This window comes from Cyrtonyx montezumae, unplaced genomic scaffold (assembly GCF_038088225.1).
Source record: "Cyrtonyx montezumae isolate F1298 unplaced genomic scaffold, pur_monq_1.0 scaffold_16, whole genome shotgun sequence".
Taxonomy (NCBI): Eukaryota; Metazoa; Chordata; class Aves; order Galliformes; family Odontophoridae; genus Cyrtonyx; species Cyrtonyx montezumae.
The window spans coordinates 11924519-11944149 of NW_027071892.1; the positions used below are offsets into that span (position 1 = coordinate 11924519).

At 39.3% G+C, this 19631-nt stretch overlaps 1 protein-coding gene across 2 annotated transcripts in view; it reads right to left on the reverse strand.

Moving 5' to 3' along the window:
* Window positions 1-19631, reverse strand: part of SDK1 (sidekick cell adhesion molecule 1) — a 352886-nt gene that overhangs the window by 141859 nt on the left and 191396 nt on the right. For both annotated transcript variants that reach the window (XM_065732888.1, XM_065732887.1), the window contains exon 6: window positions 6-117. In XM_065732888.1, the coding sequence (XP_065588960.1) occupies window positions 6-117 (112 nt within the window). The remainder of the gene's footprint in view (window positions 1-5; window positions 118-19631) is intronic.

The window sequence follows — 19631 nt, forward strand, 5'->3', positions numbered from 1 at the left end:
AATACCTTGCACTGGCTACACATTCCAACATGACTTCGCTGCTCCCCGCTACAACGCTCGTGTTCTGCGGAGGGATGACGATGGTGGGAGCCACGGTGTCAGATGGGTCTGTGGCACCTGTGTGGGCAGAGAAAGCAGCTCGTGAATGCCCCATCCACCTGCAAACAGCAAGGACTGAAACATCTCAGGTAAAGGCTCTTGTCAAGCGACACAGCTGCCAATTTCACTCGTCAACCTCACCGTGGATTTTAATCTCCTCGTTAAAGGGAGATCTTCAGCATGACCGTTTTCAATGGCTTTCATTATACTGTACAAACACACTGTTTCAACACCCCCAGCTTGCTATCATTCAAAACACACACAACTCACAGAACTACTCCCCGATGGAGTGCAGAGGCCACTCTCAAATAGAGAGCAAATAAATTAAGCATCCTAAAGGTTTTCTATTGCTGAGCATTTTTATTTTTATCAACCACTTGCTGACTTATATTTTTAAGATTGTTTCATGTTTTGTTTAATCTTAGCACTTCTACACTATTTCAAAAGAGCCTGCCAGTACTCATGTTAGTTCTTTAAAAAGATTTTACACACTGGGGAACAAATATAAAATTAACAAAGCAGCATATCACAGCAACTTCAATCCCCTTTTCTTATCAGGCAAGTAAATAACCTAAATCTGCTCCTCTTTTGTGAGGCATCGTACTGTAAATAATTTAGCTTATGCAACAGTCAGCAGACACTTAAAAAATGGTAAAAAGGCTGCTTGTAAATTTTCTCTGTATACATTTAGTAAGTGAGTTAAAATACCCATGTATTCATAGGTACTTTGCTTCAAGCAACTCATTTAGAAAAGAAAAATTAGCTATTTTTTAGCTTGAATGAGAGTAATAAAAATTTCTAAAGATACAGAATCCAATAAGTAAATTAGAGAAAAGTAATGAAAGTAAAACTAAATTGATGCAAATCCAATCCAATTCATCAGATGTCTCCTGCAAGGGAGGCTAACCCACTCCTTTTAGCTGGTAAGCAGAACGGGAAATTGGCAAACCCTGACGTCTTCTTTTATGATGCTGCCCTAAATAATAGCAAGTAGAGAGAAAATTCTTTGCTTATCCAAAAACCAGCATGGCAAAAACCGTTCAACATTCCGTTTCCCTTCGTAAAAAGACAAAGTTGCTGGTAATGAGGCTTAAAGGTCACAGGGTCAGCAAATCTCTGAATTGCTGAATGACAAAATGTTGACCTTTTGAATCTTTTGTAATTGATAACAAATAACGTACTAAGGAAGATGAAAGCATACAGTACAATGTTGAAATGTTAAGAATATCACCTGCACACCTGAATTAATTCATGCATCCAGGGGCAGGGCTTAAGGAACTGACAAATACTTGCATACTTCTTCCCATAAATATGCTCTATTGACATAACACAGCATACACATACAGCTTGCAAGGGATCTCAACAAGCAAGTTCTCAGCAGATCTTAGTTCTGCTCCACAATATTCCTGGAAACCAGACATTATTGGGTAGCACATCTGCTTTCTGAAGATCTCCGTGGTCGAATCTTCAGAATGGTAGCAATAGAAAAAGTATTAGCCAAGTGCCAATTAGATTAGCCACTTGTTGCTGATGAGAAGAAATAACCTCAGCATTACTGCTCACCACAATTTCTGCACAAGTTGAAAGTTTACAACAGTGAATACTAAAAGAGCAACAAACGAGTTACTAATTTGGCAATGATAATTTCTTATCTTCATCTGGAAAAGAGGAAAACCACTTGCTTGGTTTATCAGCTCCCGCAAAGAATGGCTCAACCATACTAAAAACAACCCAGGAACAGAAGCCAGCTTTGTTGTAACCTCTATGAGCTCACCCCATGGGAAAGGCTCTTTGTGCAGCAAGCAGATAAGCAGGGGAAATAAAAGAACACTTTCCTCTGTCTGCAACCAGGAAAGCGTAAGGTTTCTTTGACTTTATTAAAAACCGTAACAAGGATCTAAACAAAGTATGTGCTTATTTTCATTTCATACCATCCCTGAAACAAATCTATTTAAAGCAGTCCTCTGATAACAATTTTGAATGGGTGAACAGATGTGATACTGAGAGCTCACCAAAGCAGCTAGCGCTTGGATTCTAAGTGAAATCATACAAAGGTCAGCTGCCAATGTAACAAGCATATATAAAAAAATCTAACATTTCAAAGTATTATCTAAACAGCACCTAGAGAGCATACATATCCCTATTTCATATTCAAAGACAGCTCAAGCTTTCCCCTGCAGCTCAAAGAATTCTGTTGCAGCAACACACTCTGGCCCAATCCTGCCACATAAGACCCAACCAGGACATTCTCAGAGCTATTTGTGCACAGCTGAGCCTGCAGTTTTGTTTTGTGGTGGGTCAGTGTACCAAAGGAGGTCTTACTTTATGGTAATGGTCTCAATAGGGCTGTAATGTGGGATGTGTGTGCCCACCTGTAATGTTATAAAGTAATGGAAAGCACAGCAGTAGTAGTGGGGTAGCAAAGTCTGAGAAACAAAATAAAAAAAGCTGCTTACTCTTGGAAGGCCTCAGGTAGGAAAGGATCTCCAGCAAGATACCCTTACCTCCACTGCCAACCTTTGATAGTTAGTTATCCATAACTCACACTTGTGGGAGTTCATCTTGGGGCTGTTTCAGTGAATCCCACACTGTTCATGAAGCAGTTCCTGAACAGCTGCCATTCTCAGCCCACAGTATTAACATAAACTGCCATCAGTACTATTTTTCCTTATTAGAATTTTAAAAATAAAAATAAATAGAAAATGGAATGAGGAAATCTGGGGTGCTCTAAACATGAGCTCCTCTGAAGACTGTGCAGAATATAGGGAAATTCTGTGGAAAGCAGAGGTACGTTAAGGGAAAAGAGAATAAAGGGTGATGGCCTCTTGCATCATCTATTTGTTTTTGTCACCAGTGCCTGTGTGCGACCACACCACTCTGATCCTGGATCACACTGAGCTTCCACTTTTTTCCTCCCATCTGACTGACAGTGAAACCAGTCCCAAGTGGTCTGTAACACTGACTGCTATTTTTATTTTAATACTGATGAGCAGTAGAATTTTAACTCTGTTATTTAAGCATTATAATTATGTAGGCTGCCCTATAATCTCTAGCAAGACATAATCGGTTTTTATCTCCCTACACACACAGTTGTATCGAGTACAGGAAACTTTAAACATTTTAATTTACAGTTTATAAACATCACAGACTTTGTCAAAGCCGCTTGAATGTTTAATTTTCCCAACAGAGATGAAATCTCACTCAGGCCATATGACAAAATACAAAAATACAAAATGTGCTTTTCCCTTCAGAAATGTATAAACATGAGCTTCTTCCCCAGGTCTTACATTATGGCATGCAAAGTTTATCTACATCTGTGTTTGCAGTGCAGAATATTAAGAGCAATACTTCATAGATGTTCAAACTCCTCTCAGAGAGACACTGTGCCAACCAGCCCTAATAAAAGGTGAGAGGAAGCGTTTATCTCTTGAAAAGAAGTAATAGCTTGAGATCAGACCTGAGAAAAATGGCAAATCTTATTTTTAAGGCTGAGAGATTAAATTGCTTATAGGCCCCTGCCTGCTGATGACACAACAGAACTGAGGTTATCATGAGCAATAGGAGTGAGAATTGCCTAAAGAAACACCCAGATCGCCTCACTCACGTAACACAGGGCATGGATGTTGGGAAAGCTGGGATGGGATGTTCACTGCTTCTCATTCCCACTCTTCGTCTTAATTACTACTGCCATTATTTCTCAGTGTTCTGTTTTCAGTGAAAAAGGAATTTCACTGGAGTCACTATCCGAAACTGGATTCACTTCAAGTTAGGAAGCTTATCCAAGAGAGAAAAACGCTTTGAGCTAAGCGTCACCAGTACACTACAGCTGAACTAATGGAGATATGGAGCACCTTTAGCAGAACTTTGAAACTATATATGAGTTAACCTGGAAGGAAAAAAAAAATAGAAAACACTCCCAACAAACTTCCTACAGACATTTAGACTACCACAATATGCAGAAGTGCCTTTTCAATGACCATGTGGGATACATGCAAAGCTTCTTTTCCAAATTACAGATACCTGCGTTAGAAAAAAGAGGAATAGGAGATGAGTCCAATGCCAGCAGCAAAAAAAATTACATATAAATAATTGAACATTATGGCATCAAGGATATAGTCTCAGCCTACATAATTCAAAATGGAGAAGTGACCCTCACATGGCATCTCAAGGTTGCTCAAGGGAATAAAAGAGACCTTACAAATACAAATTAACTAATGGAATAGACATCACTTTTTCTGTAATGGATTAATTCTCCTTTCCAGTACAAAAATATCAACAGAAATTGGATCCTGATCAATACAAGATTAATTCCCCTTTCCCTTTTCAGTAGAAGATGCACAACATGACCCGGACAGACTGGCAAATGTTGACAGCCACCTGTGGGCCTGAGAGTATCACTACACAAGTAACGAAAAAAGTATGTTTATCAATCACGAAGCTCTACCCTAAAACACTGCTTATTTATTCCCTACTTATCAGTCTGTATGTTAACAGATTATGCAATGAAAAGGTGCTACAATAATACACATCACCATTTCACTTTTTCACTTCTATTCCAGTAAGAATGGTATTAATTTATCAGAAGAGGTAAATAGTGATATTGCTGTACACTGCTTTGTACTGTACAGATCTCTGCTCAGATTTCTAAGCATAAAGAAAAATGAGAGATTTTCCTGTCTCAAACATTTATTTAGTTTGACAGCTAATACTAAAACTCCAGATGGAGCATTTTGAGACAAAATTGTGTATTTATAAAATAATTAGCAATCTAATTACACAGAGTTGGCATGTGAAGAGCTGTTATGACTATTCAGTACCTGTGGATATCTTAAGAATCCTCAAATGTACATATTATTTCTGATCTTCCAACCTTTGAGAGGCTGCAGACTCAAAATAGTACAGAAGCAACAGCAAAAATTTCACTTTCAGGACCAAATTTATAGTGAAAGCAGCCCAGTTGCTTGAATCAATCACTTCAAGCAAATTCTTGTATATACAGTCCTCATCTTGATCTAGACATCAGACATCATGACATATGAATAAAACACCAGACATGGAAAAGGTTTACAAAACACAGTACAAGCAAAACAAGTGAATGATCTAGGTCAGTTATATTTATTGACTCAATATACTTCTGTCAACGTGACCAGCTTTGCCCACATCACATCAAATGCATGATTCATTTCCCCTGCAAGTAAACCAAAAACAGAGAAAGACTAAAAAGCCAAAACAGCAACAACAAAACCGCAGCAAGCAGATCACAGATTAAACAGACAGTGTGTGAGGGTGGATTTGGTGAAGAGCAGTGCTTACTGAAGATTTCATCAACAAGTCTTGGCTGAATCACCCATGCCATAAAGCAATCAAGAGCTGGAAAACCTCCACTCCTCCCTTTCCTATCCACTCCTTCTAGGCCTGTGTGATGCACTGTACATGTTGCAACAGGACTTTAAAAACTAAAGTTACCCAAAGACAATTAACCTACGAAGCGTGTTTTACCCAGTCAAGCTTGCAGCCCTGCAAGCCATTCAAAACACTCTCAATGTCAGGAACTTGCTGGTCAGTGTGAAGGGTGAAAATACTCACGTGACTAAGTTAGGGAGACGTATAATCAGTGTATTTTCCCTATTTTTTCTTCTATGGCTCAGTCTTTATAAAACCACGTAAAACTTTGGCAAGAAGATACGTCATGAGCATGGAGCTTCCTGCTAGCTGTGCGTGGGGCAGGACTGGAAAGCACCTTGTGAGTCAGCCCCACTCCATATCCTGTTTCTGAACATGTTGGGTAGTGGTAGGAGTACTGAGCATTTTTAACCACTTTTTTAACTTTTTAATCCACTTTCCTGGTTGGAACACGTCTTAGAGCTTTGTTCAGCCTACTAAAAGCACTCCGCACACCCAGCTTAAATGCATTCCTAACCAATGTACCCCATTTGTTCCTCTGCCAAAGCTGTCTTTTCACTTAAATATCTCTTTTCTCCTTCTGTGATATTTACCTCCTTAAGTATTTATAGGCAACAATCATAATCCTTCACAGTCTTAGTTTTACCTACCTAAACTCTTCTTGCCTGACAAGTTTTAAAGGATTCGTTGAAATACATACAAACAAAAGAATAGGAGCAAGGGTAAAAAGAACAGCTAGCATCACATTATAAATATTTCCAAATGTTTAAACAAATAACAGCCACATTTGTAACAGCTTTTTCCCCCCTTTGTAAAGACTTCACAGACTGCAAGAGCTGTTAGTTTTAGCCCTAGGGAAAGATTAATGGAGAACTCAGCTCTAGCCACAAGATGACTTATACCCCTTTGTGAGTAGATACTGCAGCACAGAAGAGCTTTCTATACTGTATTACATAAAATAGAGCCTAAAATACAGGTTGAGAAGCTCCTAAAATCTTGTAGAGAGCTTTTAGGATCTACCCCTGGGTATAATAAAACACAGAGGCCTAACAAGGTTGGTGTAGGATCAGAGGTATTTGTGCAGCCAGCACAGGGATGAGGGTGGGGCTCACACTGCCATCTCTCCAGGTTGTCTCTCAACAGCTCTGCTCCACAGACTGGAACTGAGACAGCATATGCAGTTTTCTTCCTAATTTTGCCCTTTTTCTACAGCTCCTTTGTGATCCAGCAACTGCTGCTGGTGGTCCAGCTCCCCTCAAGCCAGACTTGTTCCTCTTTTCTACTAGCGAAGGTCTACAGACTCACTCTGTATTTTAGGACTACTTCAGTAATAAATTTTCAGTGTTGTCCCATACAGTTCTAAGGAAATTAAGCCACTGCTCAGTTACACAGCTCCCTGTGATGACTCAGCAGCTCACTTTAAAAGCAGACCAAATTTCTGCTCCAACACTCTGAAATCCCCTTTCACAACTCCTCGTGGGGAAAAAAAAAAAAAAAAAAAAAAAAAGCAATTTGGCAGTTCAGTCTCTGTCACTGACCTGACCTTCCCCCATGCACAGCGAGGGGCTCTTTTCTGCCCAGAAACTTATCATCCAGCACATCATTAGAGCTTTTAACATGAAAAAATATAGAGCCTCAAGCTATTCTAGCTAAAGAACACTCAGGTGGCTTTTCAATTCACCAGATAGCTTTAATATTGGCTATATAAGAGGATAGAGTGTGTAATCTTATTCAACAGCAGTTAAAAGAGGAAAGAAAAAAATCCATGGTCTCGCAGAGGAATCTATTAGCCTCAGAGTCAGCCTCAAAGCAGAGCGAGGGGCACCAGGTAGAGAATCCCACTGCAGCAGCACCCAGAACCCGGGGGTTTTATTAAGCTGGAGCAGCTGAAACATGCTTGTGTCTGAAAAGATTTTAAAGTAACTCATCAATGTAGATGATTTTTAAGAGGCTGTAATATTTTTATGATGCACTTTAGTGCATCATAAGAGAAGCATCCTTCTAAATATAAACAGTCATGCACTTAGGGGAGCAAACAGGTTTGAGATTGGACAGTGATGCTTTGCTGCCCATGTTTTCCTGCAGCAAGGGTCAGTTATGCTGGGGTCAACAAGAAACTTCTAGCATCTTGCCGTCCTGGCACTTTGCATATCTGGATATTTATCACTTGCTTTCTTAATAAATGTAAACTAAGTTAATAAACCACATTAGTATGTGGATGTTAAATAAACTAGGACTGCCAGCTAATCAGTCTAGGAATACAAAAATCATTGGAAAGATAAACGCTGAGAGAACACGGTTGTGTTATGTGAATCAGAGAACTGCTGGTATTTTAGATGGTGCAGTTCCCACCAGCAGATTGTGCTTTATTGTCAAGCAACAGAAAAGGAAGAGAAATGGGAGACAATAAAATGCTACCACCCTCTATTTTGAAATGTTCCTTCAAATGAGGCTTTTCTCTCTTTTTAAAATAAATTTCTTAACTCTTTACAATGTTAAAGGACAAATAAAATCGCACAACTGACAATCAATTAATCTATTTGCTTCTTCTCTTACTTGTAAAAAGTTTGTAAACTTCTACTTGGGATGAAATGGTAGTAACAAAAAAAAAAAGAGAAAAGATGAAAAAGACATTCTCTGTCTTTTACCAGACTTGAATAAAAGGTATAAAGAAAATAGTCACCAATGACTTTGTAGCACCTTTTTAACCTGATGCTGTAAAGGAGAAAATTGGAAGTAGGCACTTGCACACATACATTGATAATCTAATAAGTAGTTCTGATAAAGCTAAAATTAATACTAAATTTTAGATTAAATTCAAAATTTGGACTTTTTCTAGTATATGAATAGCAGAAATCAGATTCAGGAGAATACTAATAGATGTCTGGCAAATTCATGAAAATCATAGAACTGTAGAATGGCTTGGGTTGGAAGGGACCTCAAGGATCATCAGTTTCAGCCCCCTGTCACAGGCAGGGCTGCCAGGTGCTAGGTCAAGTACTGGATCAGACCCATAATAAATATTACTGGATTTTAGAGGTTTCCTAACACTTGGATACGTGCTGTGCCTGACTGCTTGTTTAAAACTCTGGGATCTTCCTGACAGAATTTAAATCTGTCCTCTAGGAGGATCAGCAAATGACAGATCTGAAGGTGTTCCACGGTTGATTTTGTCCTTCACAATGAAAGGAAGGGTTTCTGCGTCAGAGTCATTTGGTGCCAGTAAATGTGTACAGGCCATCAAATTGGCCATCATTATGCAAAACATGTATATAAGAGTGCTTATATAGATCTGAACAAGACAGCTTAAAGCCATGCAAATGCATTTTTTGCAGTTACTGGATAACCAAGGTGTTGATCAAAGCTTTCTCCATCAAATCCACTCTAAGAATGAGGATTAAAATTGGTTACATTTAAACATCAGTTGAACTTCAAAAAAAAAAATAGAAAAAAAAAAAGAAATCATCCAAATTTCAAAAACTGTCCTCAGACCCTAGAAGCTACAGGCATGGAACAATTTATGAGGGCTTAAGAGAGCACTTCTACAGATATTTATAACATTGAACTAAATAGGCACTTTTGTTCTCAGTTGCTGAAACTCCTATTCAAACCAAGATGCACTTGCTGAGCAGCATTTTAAGCTCAAGGTCAATTCTTGCCGCATTCTATTTATATATTTATATGTGAAGCATGTTTTGGGATCCAGATTGCTACCTTGCTCCCAAAGGTCTGCTGCTTCTAAGTCTTTATATAAAGAGAGCAGATCAGAAAAGCAAGAAGATACCCCACAGCCTTCTTCCAACAACTAACTAAACCAAACATATGGAATGACTTGTCAAAATAATATTATGAGAAATAGGTTATCAGGGGCCTCAGGTCCATTCCATATGGTCTGAAGTTCCCCACCCTCCTGACCATGCCATGCTACTTTTTCTTTTAGATCCACAAAAACATACATTCCTTAATAAAAGTAGTGCCGTTTAGGTCAAAGAGATTCAGAAGCAAATGAAATTTCATTTGTATGTTTAGAACACAGTGCAAAATCACTCACATAGCAGAGCTCCGAGTCTAAAGAAATATTTTTCCTACCAAAAGAAAGGTGTTTTTTTTTTCTTCTTTTAAGCACAGATGTTCTTCTGAATAAAGCGGAGGCTTTCCCTTTGCAGCCTTTGTGATTATCAATCTTTGGTTATTTTATAATATAAGGTTGCCTCAAACCTCACCAGGGAGAAAAATACACATTGCTTTATTTCCTCTGTAGCAAGAACAAAACAACTGTGAAAGCAAAGAATGTTCCAAAAAAGCAAATAATAACCGAGCTAAAGAAAGTCCACAAACTTATTCATTCAAAAATAATTCCACAGATGGATAAGCATTTAATTTTCTGAAGTGAGAATAAAACAGCATCTCTCTTCTCTGGAAGATGGAATGGGTTTTTGTATCTGCCTGTTTATATACAGTACATAAATACATGGCTCAGAGAATGCTGCAAGTACTGTAAAAAGAAATCCAGGGGGAAGTTATTACTCAGGCTCTTTGTTAGCATTTCTGCAGTACCAGTAGAGCCAACATTGTTAAGAATAAATTTAGTTGTACCTTACTCGGTCAGTACAAATACTGTTTGCATTAATGTGCTTATGATTTTCTTTCTGCTGTTCTCAGATAAGACTGGAGTTGAAGAGCCTGATGTCTTTTCGATCTTGCATTGACTTTGACATTGACCCTCTCAGAAAACGGCTGGGTCACAGTTTCCAGATGCACAGACAGTAAACAGACTTTTCTGCATGTGACAATGAGACTTTGCTCCAGTAGTGGAAAGCAGGAAGTCTCCCACTTCACCCAAAACATTGCATTTCATGCTGCTCCTTTTTTGAGATTTCTAATACTATAACATGACACTGGAACATCAGAATTACAGCTAATAAGGGAAATTAAGGGGAAGAAATAAAGGAAAATGAGAAAACAATATACTTCCTTCCTCCCTGAAGACACAGATGTACTTGTTTGAGATACAAATGATATCTATTTCGTTTTATGTTTTCAAAATAAATAAATCCCCCCTACATTTAACAAGATGTAGTCAACTTCAAAAATGTCCTTAGGTTGCCAGTTTGAAATTAATTGGCAGTGTGTGATTAGGCAGAACGCAATGACACTGTTTAGTTTTAATCAACCCATTTCATTTTGATTTGCCCTGGAAATAACAATAATGATACAATTTTTCTATCTGGATGGTAACAGCCAGAACTGTGAGGCATCAGGGCAGCTGAAACAGCAGGGAAATGGTGCAGGGCTCCCTTTGCAACAAGACCTCGACTCCTGCTGCCTCATATACAGAAAACCTCCCGGTACGACTGATACACACGGGGTGAAGAAGGATGAATCACTTTGCTTAGACATGCACAGAAGATGCATTCAGATTTGTATTAAAAATATATTTTGCAACTAAAATAAAACCAGAGTGACAATGGGAAGAGTTGGCTGTCTGCTGGTATCTGGCAACCTGAGTTTCCTGGAAGGGATGCCCAGCAGCCTGCAGAGCCGAGCTGGCTTTGCCTTGCTCTGCTTTGTGACTTCTGTCCCCTTTTTTGATCTTGGTATTAGTTCTGTAAACTCAGTGCATCCATGCTTATCTTCAGTGAAATGAAATACTACATGAATAAATCACACACAATATCAAAAGCTAATGCTGACCTTTCTACGGACTGCTGAAAATGCTCAACAGAGTGCCACTTAATTGACCTCTCTCTTCTCCCCTTCCTTTCTCTCAAGAGTAATTATAAAGAAGAGATTGAGGTGTGCCAGACCATTTGGCTCTTCAGGAGACAAGGAATTTTTAAAGCACAGGGCAAATTTAAGACAATTTAAGACAAATTTATGTTACATACTGAACCACAACAACTTCGAGAAGGCTCAAAATAGAAACAGCTTTTAGGAAAAACCAAACAAATCTCCCCCTCCTGCTGCCTCCACAGCCTCAACTGGAAAAGGAAAAAGAAGAAAAAACAAAAATAAAACAGAACAAAAATCTCCACAAAACCTGAAGTGATATATAAAAATAAAAGTACAGCTGAAGCATTTTTGACATTTCTCTATCACTCTTAAAAATAGTAATAATCCTGAGCTATTTTCGTTGCTGAAAGAAAATAAAAATCAATGCATTTCCACTTAGTGCTTTTGAAAAGGATTACTTGGTATTTCAGCAAAATGCTTTAATGCAGCTTTGTAACGGAGCCCACCATAACTCACAATCGTGGCTCCTCACACTCCAGCATTCCTCTGCACGCCAGCAGCCAGGACTGGAGGGAAACACAGCTGAGGCTGCAGCCCTTGGGTTCATCTGTGGGTACCTGTACCATGCCTGGGTATGTAACCTAAGTGTGTTGGGGCTCCCCGACCTGTAGAGGCAGGGACTTGAGCCAGTATAAAAAGCAATGTACGCCAGGCCAGGCTGGATGAGGCGTTCTGCAACTTGGTCTGCTAGGAAGGAGTCCCAGCCCGTAGGAGGAGGGCTGGAACAAGATGATCTCTAAGGTGTCTTCCAACTCAAACCAACCTATGACTATTATTCTCGCCACCTTGAGCTGCTACTTCCAATGCTTATTACTCACATTAAATCCAGCAAGCAATGATGCACAAATTAAGGACGGGGTGTTTTGTTCCTTTGTTTTTGATTTCTGCTTTTAACATAAATAATAGACCAATTTAGAACCCTTAACTTTAGTGCATACCCAAAGGTTTGGAAATGTTGGCTTGGAAACCAACTGCATTTCTCGTTTTTTAGCTGGTCATAAATTTTAGGTTTATAACTTTGAGCAGAACACAAATGACCAAATTGCCGATAGACATTAAGAATCTCCTGTAAATCATTTTAAAATATGCAAAGCCATCTTTGAAAGAGGTAAGTGGTTGAACTTTCCCTTAGAACAAGCAGGATATTTATAAAATTCTATATTTTACCATGAACTGCAGGTATTGCTCAAAATAATTAATCTTGATAACCAATGCAAAATATATCATGAATAAAAAAGCATCTTTCAGACAAAAAAAACCAACAACATTTTTCTTAGCTCATATAGGAGAACAAGAATCACCAAAAATATTTTAAAACAACTGCTTTCAAATATCACTTTTTCCCTGTTTCTGATTCTCCCTCTGCATACAAATACAGAAAATAATAAAACCCAGCAAAGAGAGGAAGTGGAACATTTAAAAGAAGCTGATATAACTCTGCACAAAACCTTCACTCGTACCATTAAAAAGTACAATTTATTACCACTGGAAAGCATAAGAAGTAGAAAGTACTCTTGAAAAATAATAACTGCTTCTACCAGCACACCAGAGACCTCTACAGAAGATGTAAGAACCATTATCTCCATTTTACATGTGGTGAAAATGAGGCAAGGACAAACACTGCTGAAATGAGGCTACAGCAGGTAGAGGTCTGACTGGTTTCTTACAGCCTTTCCAGCACCTTGGTATACTCTGAAACAGAGGATGGAAAACTTTTGTTTCCTTTCTCCTCACCAACTGGAAGAAGATGCTGTCCAATACCATGGGGACTTTGCAAGCTCTGAAGCTGTCCCCAACTTCTCCCACTCCCTTTTACAGCTCAGTTCTCAGTTGAAAGCTTCGTTAATGTGATATGGCAATCTAAATTAAACTCGATTGCAATTTTTCAGACAGCAGTGACAGGGCAGTTATTCACCACGTCTCTGGTCAACAGTAGACAGAATGGGGAAAAAAAGACAGTGTATTCTCCCAGGTTTTATCATTGGCAACACCAGGACAGAATAAAGCAAGCAATTTGCATTTCTCAGCATTACTGTTTCAAGCTGCCTGCAGACTCTGGCACACATCCTCACACCAATTTAAACAAGCTCTTGCCATCAGATCAAGCATTACAAATGAATGTCTAAAGCCTACATCATAACGTACATTAAGGTCATTCAAACAACAGGTTACACTGCAGAATTTAAAATCTGCTTTCCCGCTCCTCAATCTCTACAGTAATTTTCTGCCATATCTTTTGTACTTCTTCAAAGAGATCAGCTGTATATGCTCAATGTAAAACACAAGACAAAAAGACAAAATAAAATGCAGTCAGAAAGCATGAAGAGCTCTCAGATTTGATAGGTATGCAGTTCTGCTGCGAGTGAGGACTGACTGCTACATAACCTGAGATGGAGCCATACCAGTGTCTGGGGAGGGAGGGAGGGACCGGCTGTTGCCTTCTCAGACCCCTGAGCCGAGTTCTTCCAAGATACCAACCTGCAGCATCTTTTCCCCTCCGCCGTTTTCCCATGAGCAAAGCAACAGACAGGATCAAACACTCAAAATTGACTGCTGGTTGCTATGGAGAATCTAGAGGAGCACAGAACCCTGACAGAACATGACCAGCACTGCCATCAGCCCTCACGATCCTGCTGCTCCCCACTGGGTGCTGCTGCCCGCTGTGGAGCTCAACCCCAACACAGTGCAGCTGTGTGACCTTTGGTGGGCAAACAGCTCAGCTGTGGGAGCTGCAGGAGGCACAGCTGTGAGAAATCCCACCCAGAACCTCTCCACACCAAGCCATGAGCTGCCTGTGAGTTCTAGGCCGCTCAGCTGCTTTGTGGGCACACCTCTATACAGCTTCATATCTTGCATTGGTGCCCTGCTGACCTGAGCTCCTGTCCTCAGGCTGCACCCACTTTGGCACTGTGGATTTGTGCAGTGATGAGCAGACAGCTATCTGAGCACTGAGAACATTTCAGGCTGACCCATGGTAGCCAACAGCAAGCAATGTCTCCTGCCCCAAAGAGCATTCTTGTCAAAATAAAAAGGGAAAACAATCTGAATCCAAAGCATTCATTCTAAATTTATTTTCCCAGCCTGTGTCAGTCATTGTGATCAACGATAGACTACAAGCCAAAACAGTGAAATGAGATGCCAGGGAAACTGCAATAGCTTTGCTTATCTTTTGAGCAGTTCACTGTCAGCAGCTGGATGAGCACACTGTATCTAACAGGTGAGATGGATAGAGCTACTGGTACATTTGTGGTGATCTGTGTATGCCACTGGCACTATGTGACTCAAGGACAGTTTATATCAGTGAAGCCTCCTGGGCAGGAATTCAGATTTTTCATTTCGACATAGAATTGGCTTCTGAGGATGTAACTTAGGGTGAGTTTGTTTCTCCCTAATCACTCGATTACCACAAGCAAAAGTTGGAACTGGGACAAGAGTACTTAGAGAGCTTAAACGACAGATGTCATTCCATTTCTGAGAGGATGTTAAGGGATATTTGAGAAAGGATATGACTATCTCTTTAGAAAGAATGAAAAATAGATTGAATTTTCTCCCAGTAACCTTTATGAAACACAGTTTCCCATTTGTCTGTGGTGACAGATTCCTGTATTTCCCAGAGGAAAATGCAACTTTCATTGAGGAAGGAGAAGAGAAAGAGAAGGTGAATGAAAATGTTTTGATTCTCTTAGTTCTTTCAAGGACCATTTTCTAAGGAAACAATTTGATGAATTCACCTGTGCAACTGCCCAATCCCAGGAGTCTCGTACCTACAGATGTATCCACAGCCTGGGATTAAGTTGAAAGAAAAGGGGCACAGTAAATATGTTACCAGTTAATACATTACTCTTTGACATATCTTTGAAGACATGATTTGACAATCCATCTTACAACTATTTCTTTTTTCAGAGGCGGAAGTATAAACATGAATTTGAACTAGACACACTCCAGATATCTCCAGATGTACTTCTGGCCACTAAGTTATTTCTCTGACCATTGCTAGAGGTCAGACCCAGTTTGTCTCATACACAGAGAACATACACAGAGACATGTACGTATTTGGACAGTTTTGGATAATTCATTTTCTAATCAACTCGACCAAGAGCTAAGAGAACTAAAGATTAAGAGACACTCTGAAGGTGGGGAATGCATACATTGAGCTGCATAGTTTTATAACTCCTCCCTTCATGAATACCCCTGATTTAGGGGGAAAAGACAGATTTTGTAATGAAGGCAAGAATTCTCAACGTTTCTTAGAATATCACAGAAAAGGCATTCAAGGATGAAAGGGTACGTTCAACAAAGCACAAATATACGTTACCATTATTTGATGATCAGCTTCAGGTTAAACCTGCCCTGAGACTAGAGATTAATAGTGATAGCTTCTTTTAATGACTGTAGAAATGCCACAGTGCCTGCCAATAACAACTTGAGCAATGAACAGGTTGTTATAGAATGTATTGTTTATGCACCACTGACTGCAATCTCTATACAGAAAATTTAATAGACCCTTTTTTCCCTCTCAGCAAGCTTATGCAGTTGGGGATTTAGAACTGCATTATTCCTTATGACCTGACTTATTTATCATGTCAATCATAGTAATGATGTGTCAAAATTATCACAATTCTGAAGCTTTTCCTTTATCATCGAGAGCGTTCCTTCTCAGCACTGTAAGCACATGTGACAGAAGAGACATCAGAGGCATAGATTTCATGCATGGCTCTAGCAAAATCACAGGGTTAAATACCTACTTCTAGAGCCAAAGCACCATGGAATAGCTCCTTTCATTTTTCTAATTCAGTCCCTTGTAATAGCAGCTAGACACAGCTGCAATTGCAATTAAGGAGAAAAGATGGGGGAATAAAACCACACAGAGTCAATTGCCAAAGGTCAAATTCAGATGCTGGAATTCGCAGGTCCTGACCCACCTAACAGCATGCAGTTGGCCTTCTGATACCACCAGTCAGGTTTAAAATTACAACTTTTCCCATTAGGAAGGCTGAAGAATTAGACAAGCAGCTAATTTATTGGTGAGATCATCCTTCCCCATCTAAACAAACAGCTTTGCCAGGGGATCAACTTAGGGAAAGGAAGATAATGTAGACAGAGGGATTAGAAATTGCTGAAACTGAAGTTTCAGATAAGTGTGCGTGCAAGGTCACAGCCCTGTCCCTGAAGGTGACTGCCTCAGCAGTTCAGGTGCAGCATCCCCCAGAGCTTTCTGAACAAGATACTGGAGTGCATCATACCAGGTTATTGACTCAGAGAAATTAAAGGATGAGAAATGGTTAACAACAGGAGTTCTGGCAGAGGTACAGCATATATTCTTTTGGTTCAATTTTCTAGAGCCTGAGGTCTGAAAGAGATGGAAGCCTCCTTGAAAGGGTCTGGACAGCATTCTAAATTTCATGTACCATAAGTTTCTCTCAGTCACAGAAGATTAATTTACCATTTATTCTGTAGGCTAGCAAGAACTCGGGAAGCAAGTAGTGTGTGCTGTCCTGGAGGAAGGAGACAGCGAAGCCCTGATCCCTCTGGGGCTTGTAACTGTGGTTGGAACCATTTTTAAATGCAGTTACAGCCAAAGAGAGTTTTAACAAGTTTGAATGCACACCTAACATCGTTATATTCTGAAATATGGATGCTCTAACTGGTGGCTTGTGTTGCAGCATACTTTTTGCTAGAGCAGCTGTCTGAAATGATACTAAACCAGGCTAGCTCTAGACATGTTGAAAAATGCCTGTCAAGTACAGTTCTGGCAGCATTGCCATGAAGCTTATTTGAAGTGTCCAACCTATGGATCAGCAAAAATATGGAGCTTAACACAGACTAATAAAATACAAATAGGTTGTTCTGTGGGAACTCTGATGGAGCTGCAGAGCACTTACTGCTGAATTACAAGGTGAGCATGTCTCAGGGGATTCTAGAATCAATAAAAAGAAATGATGTGGCCCTCCACCGGCTAGAGTTAAGACAGGTCCATAAAATGAATTGACAACAGCCTGCAAGAGTTGCTTAGTTAGGATAAGTAAAGCTATAGGAGTAAGTACTCACTAATGGGAGATTTAAGTTAGGTAACCACCAGCAGTAATCCAAAATTGACTAGAAGTAAGCAATCCTAAGCAAGCTCTCTAAAAAAGGTATTTATTTATTCTCACAGCAGTTAAAAATTATGTTGGATTAGAATTAAGATTTCACAATTACACATACCTAGAGAATTTGCTGATGTGTGGGGTGCTTTCTTCAGGAAAAGCCATACAGTACATCTCAGCGTTCATACCACACCACGTGGCCGAGGAGAAATCAGCTGGCTGAACAACTTCAGTACTGTATTTCAACCTGCACTGTGGCACCACCTAAAACCCCTCCTCTCTTTCTCTTGTTTTAGAGATCTTCATTAATTTGTCAGCAAGCTTTAATGTAGCTAATGTAGCAACTGTAACTGTGATAGTATTAAGATCAATTTTTCTTTGCTGGTGCTATAATTACCTTTCATTCATCCCCTGAGACAACTCTTGCAAAGAGGATGTGTTTGCAACACATGTTCTATTTCCATACCTTTGTGATTTCTTGGTCAAAAGAGAACAGTTGGAAAGTTAACTTCCAACAGGCCTCAATTTTCTCTTAAATTTGATTTTCAGAAATGAAAACATTAGTTTCAGTGTTCCCATCCTTTGATCGAGCACTGATAAAGTGCAAACTTCTATCTAAACCTGCAAGTGAAAAACAGCCAAAGTCTTCACAATAATGGAATCTGTAACACAAATCTTGAATAATTACTTTATTGCCATTGGAGGCTCCTTAAATATATTTTGGTGTCTCTTGATCTGCTCCTATGACACATTCCAAATTAATCGCTGGTAAACTGAAGTACTTTTGTGTTATGCTCAATATATGATGACCCACTGTTCACAGAAGGTCAGATCAGATTATTGCATACTCTCATATAGCTTCAAAATAAGACAAAGTCATCAAAAGAAATGCTCTAATATCTATGGAAACAACTCTAAAACACAGTTTTTAGTGCTACAGCCAGCTAGAGCTAGACTGAGCAACAAAATTCACAGCCCATCTCAAGACTGAGGTATTCTCTGGAACTGCATAGGGAACGCTTCTGAATGCACACACAGTGTCTGCAGTGTATCACACCAAAGGAAAGTCCAGTATATTTGCTGTGACATTATAGGGCTAGTAGGGCCAAGTAAGCTGGGTCATGTTCCTTAGGAATTTCCACAAAAAATATCTTCTCTATTATGAGCTCAGTGGAAAAAAAAAAAAACAGTAAAAAAAAAAAGTGTGGAAGTGTTTCATGAGATAAAAATAATATAGTGAAAATTTGTGAAGCCAGGAAAGCTTGACATCTTCCATACTCAGGCTGCATTTGGTTTCATGGTGATTTAAACAATGTGAAACCACTTTTTAAAAGATGGCATCATCTTTAGTGACTTAAATCCACAAAAGTTAAGAAAATAGCCAATCTGACTGTACGGATCATTTCTCAACATTCCATTTAACTTTTAATTGCCCAACAGACTGTAATAGCTCCTTTGGAACTTTTAAGACTCTGTCATGTCAATTTGGCAGCTACAAATGCACAGCACAAAGTCCTTAAGCATAAAATCATTATGAAATTATTATAATATAAAAAAAAAAAAAAAAGATCTGTACTAAAAACCAGATAAGTACCAAGAAATAGATGTGTTTACAGATGAAGAAAATAAATTCAAAGCATTAAGTAGCACAACGAGCCTTTCCTGGACACTAGATTAAAAAGGGAAAGAAAGGCTTTAGGAACGTGAGAATGCAAAGATAGATGAGACTTCATTTAAATCACAAGCCTAAAACAACACGGAAATTGTATTGGTGGGATTTGCAGAGAATGAGCTATTAAATGATTTATGGACTTGATGGAAAGCGAGCTGTATATAGATGAGACATTTTCTCAGTTACCCTTTCCAAATCATGGAAATTCCCACTAAAGGCACTTACCAAGGGCATGGGCCAGGCTTTCATGATGTCAACAGCTCATCCAACCAAATGGAACAGGTTGTCCCTGTCCCAAAGATCCTGCAATACATGTGTACTGCAGACTGAAGTCCCCCTCCCAAAACTGATACAGCCACACAAGAAAATAGTATTCAACTGTATTTGACAGCATGTTAATTCCTGGATTGTGCTCAAAGTTTCTTGTAGATGTCCCAACACAGAAACACTTCCAAGAGGCATTTTGTAGTAATAACAAGGCAGCTCTGCATAAATTTGTTTTTTGAGTGTAAGTCATGAGTAAGTACAGGAGTGAAAACAAGTGTACCTGTTCAAAAACAGAACAAGAAGGTGATGGG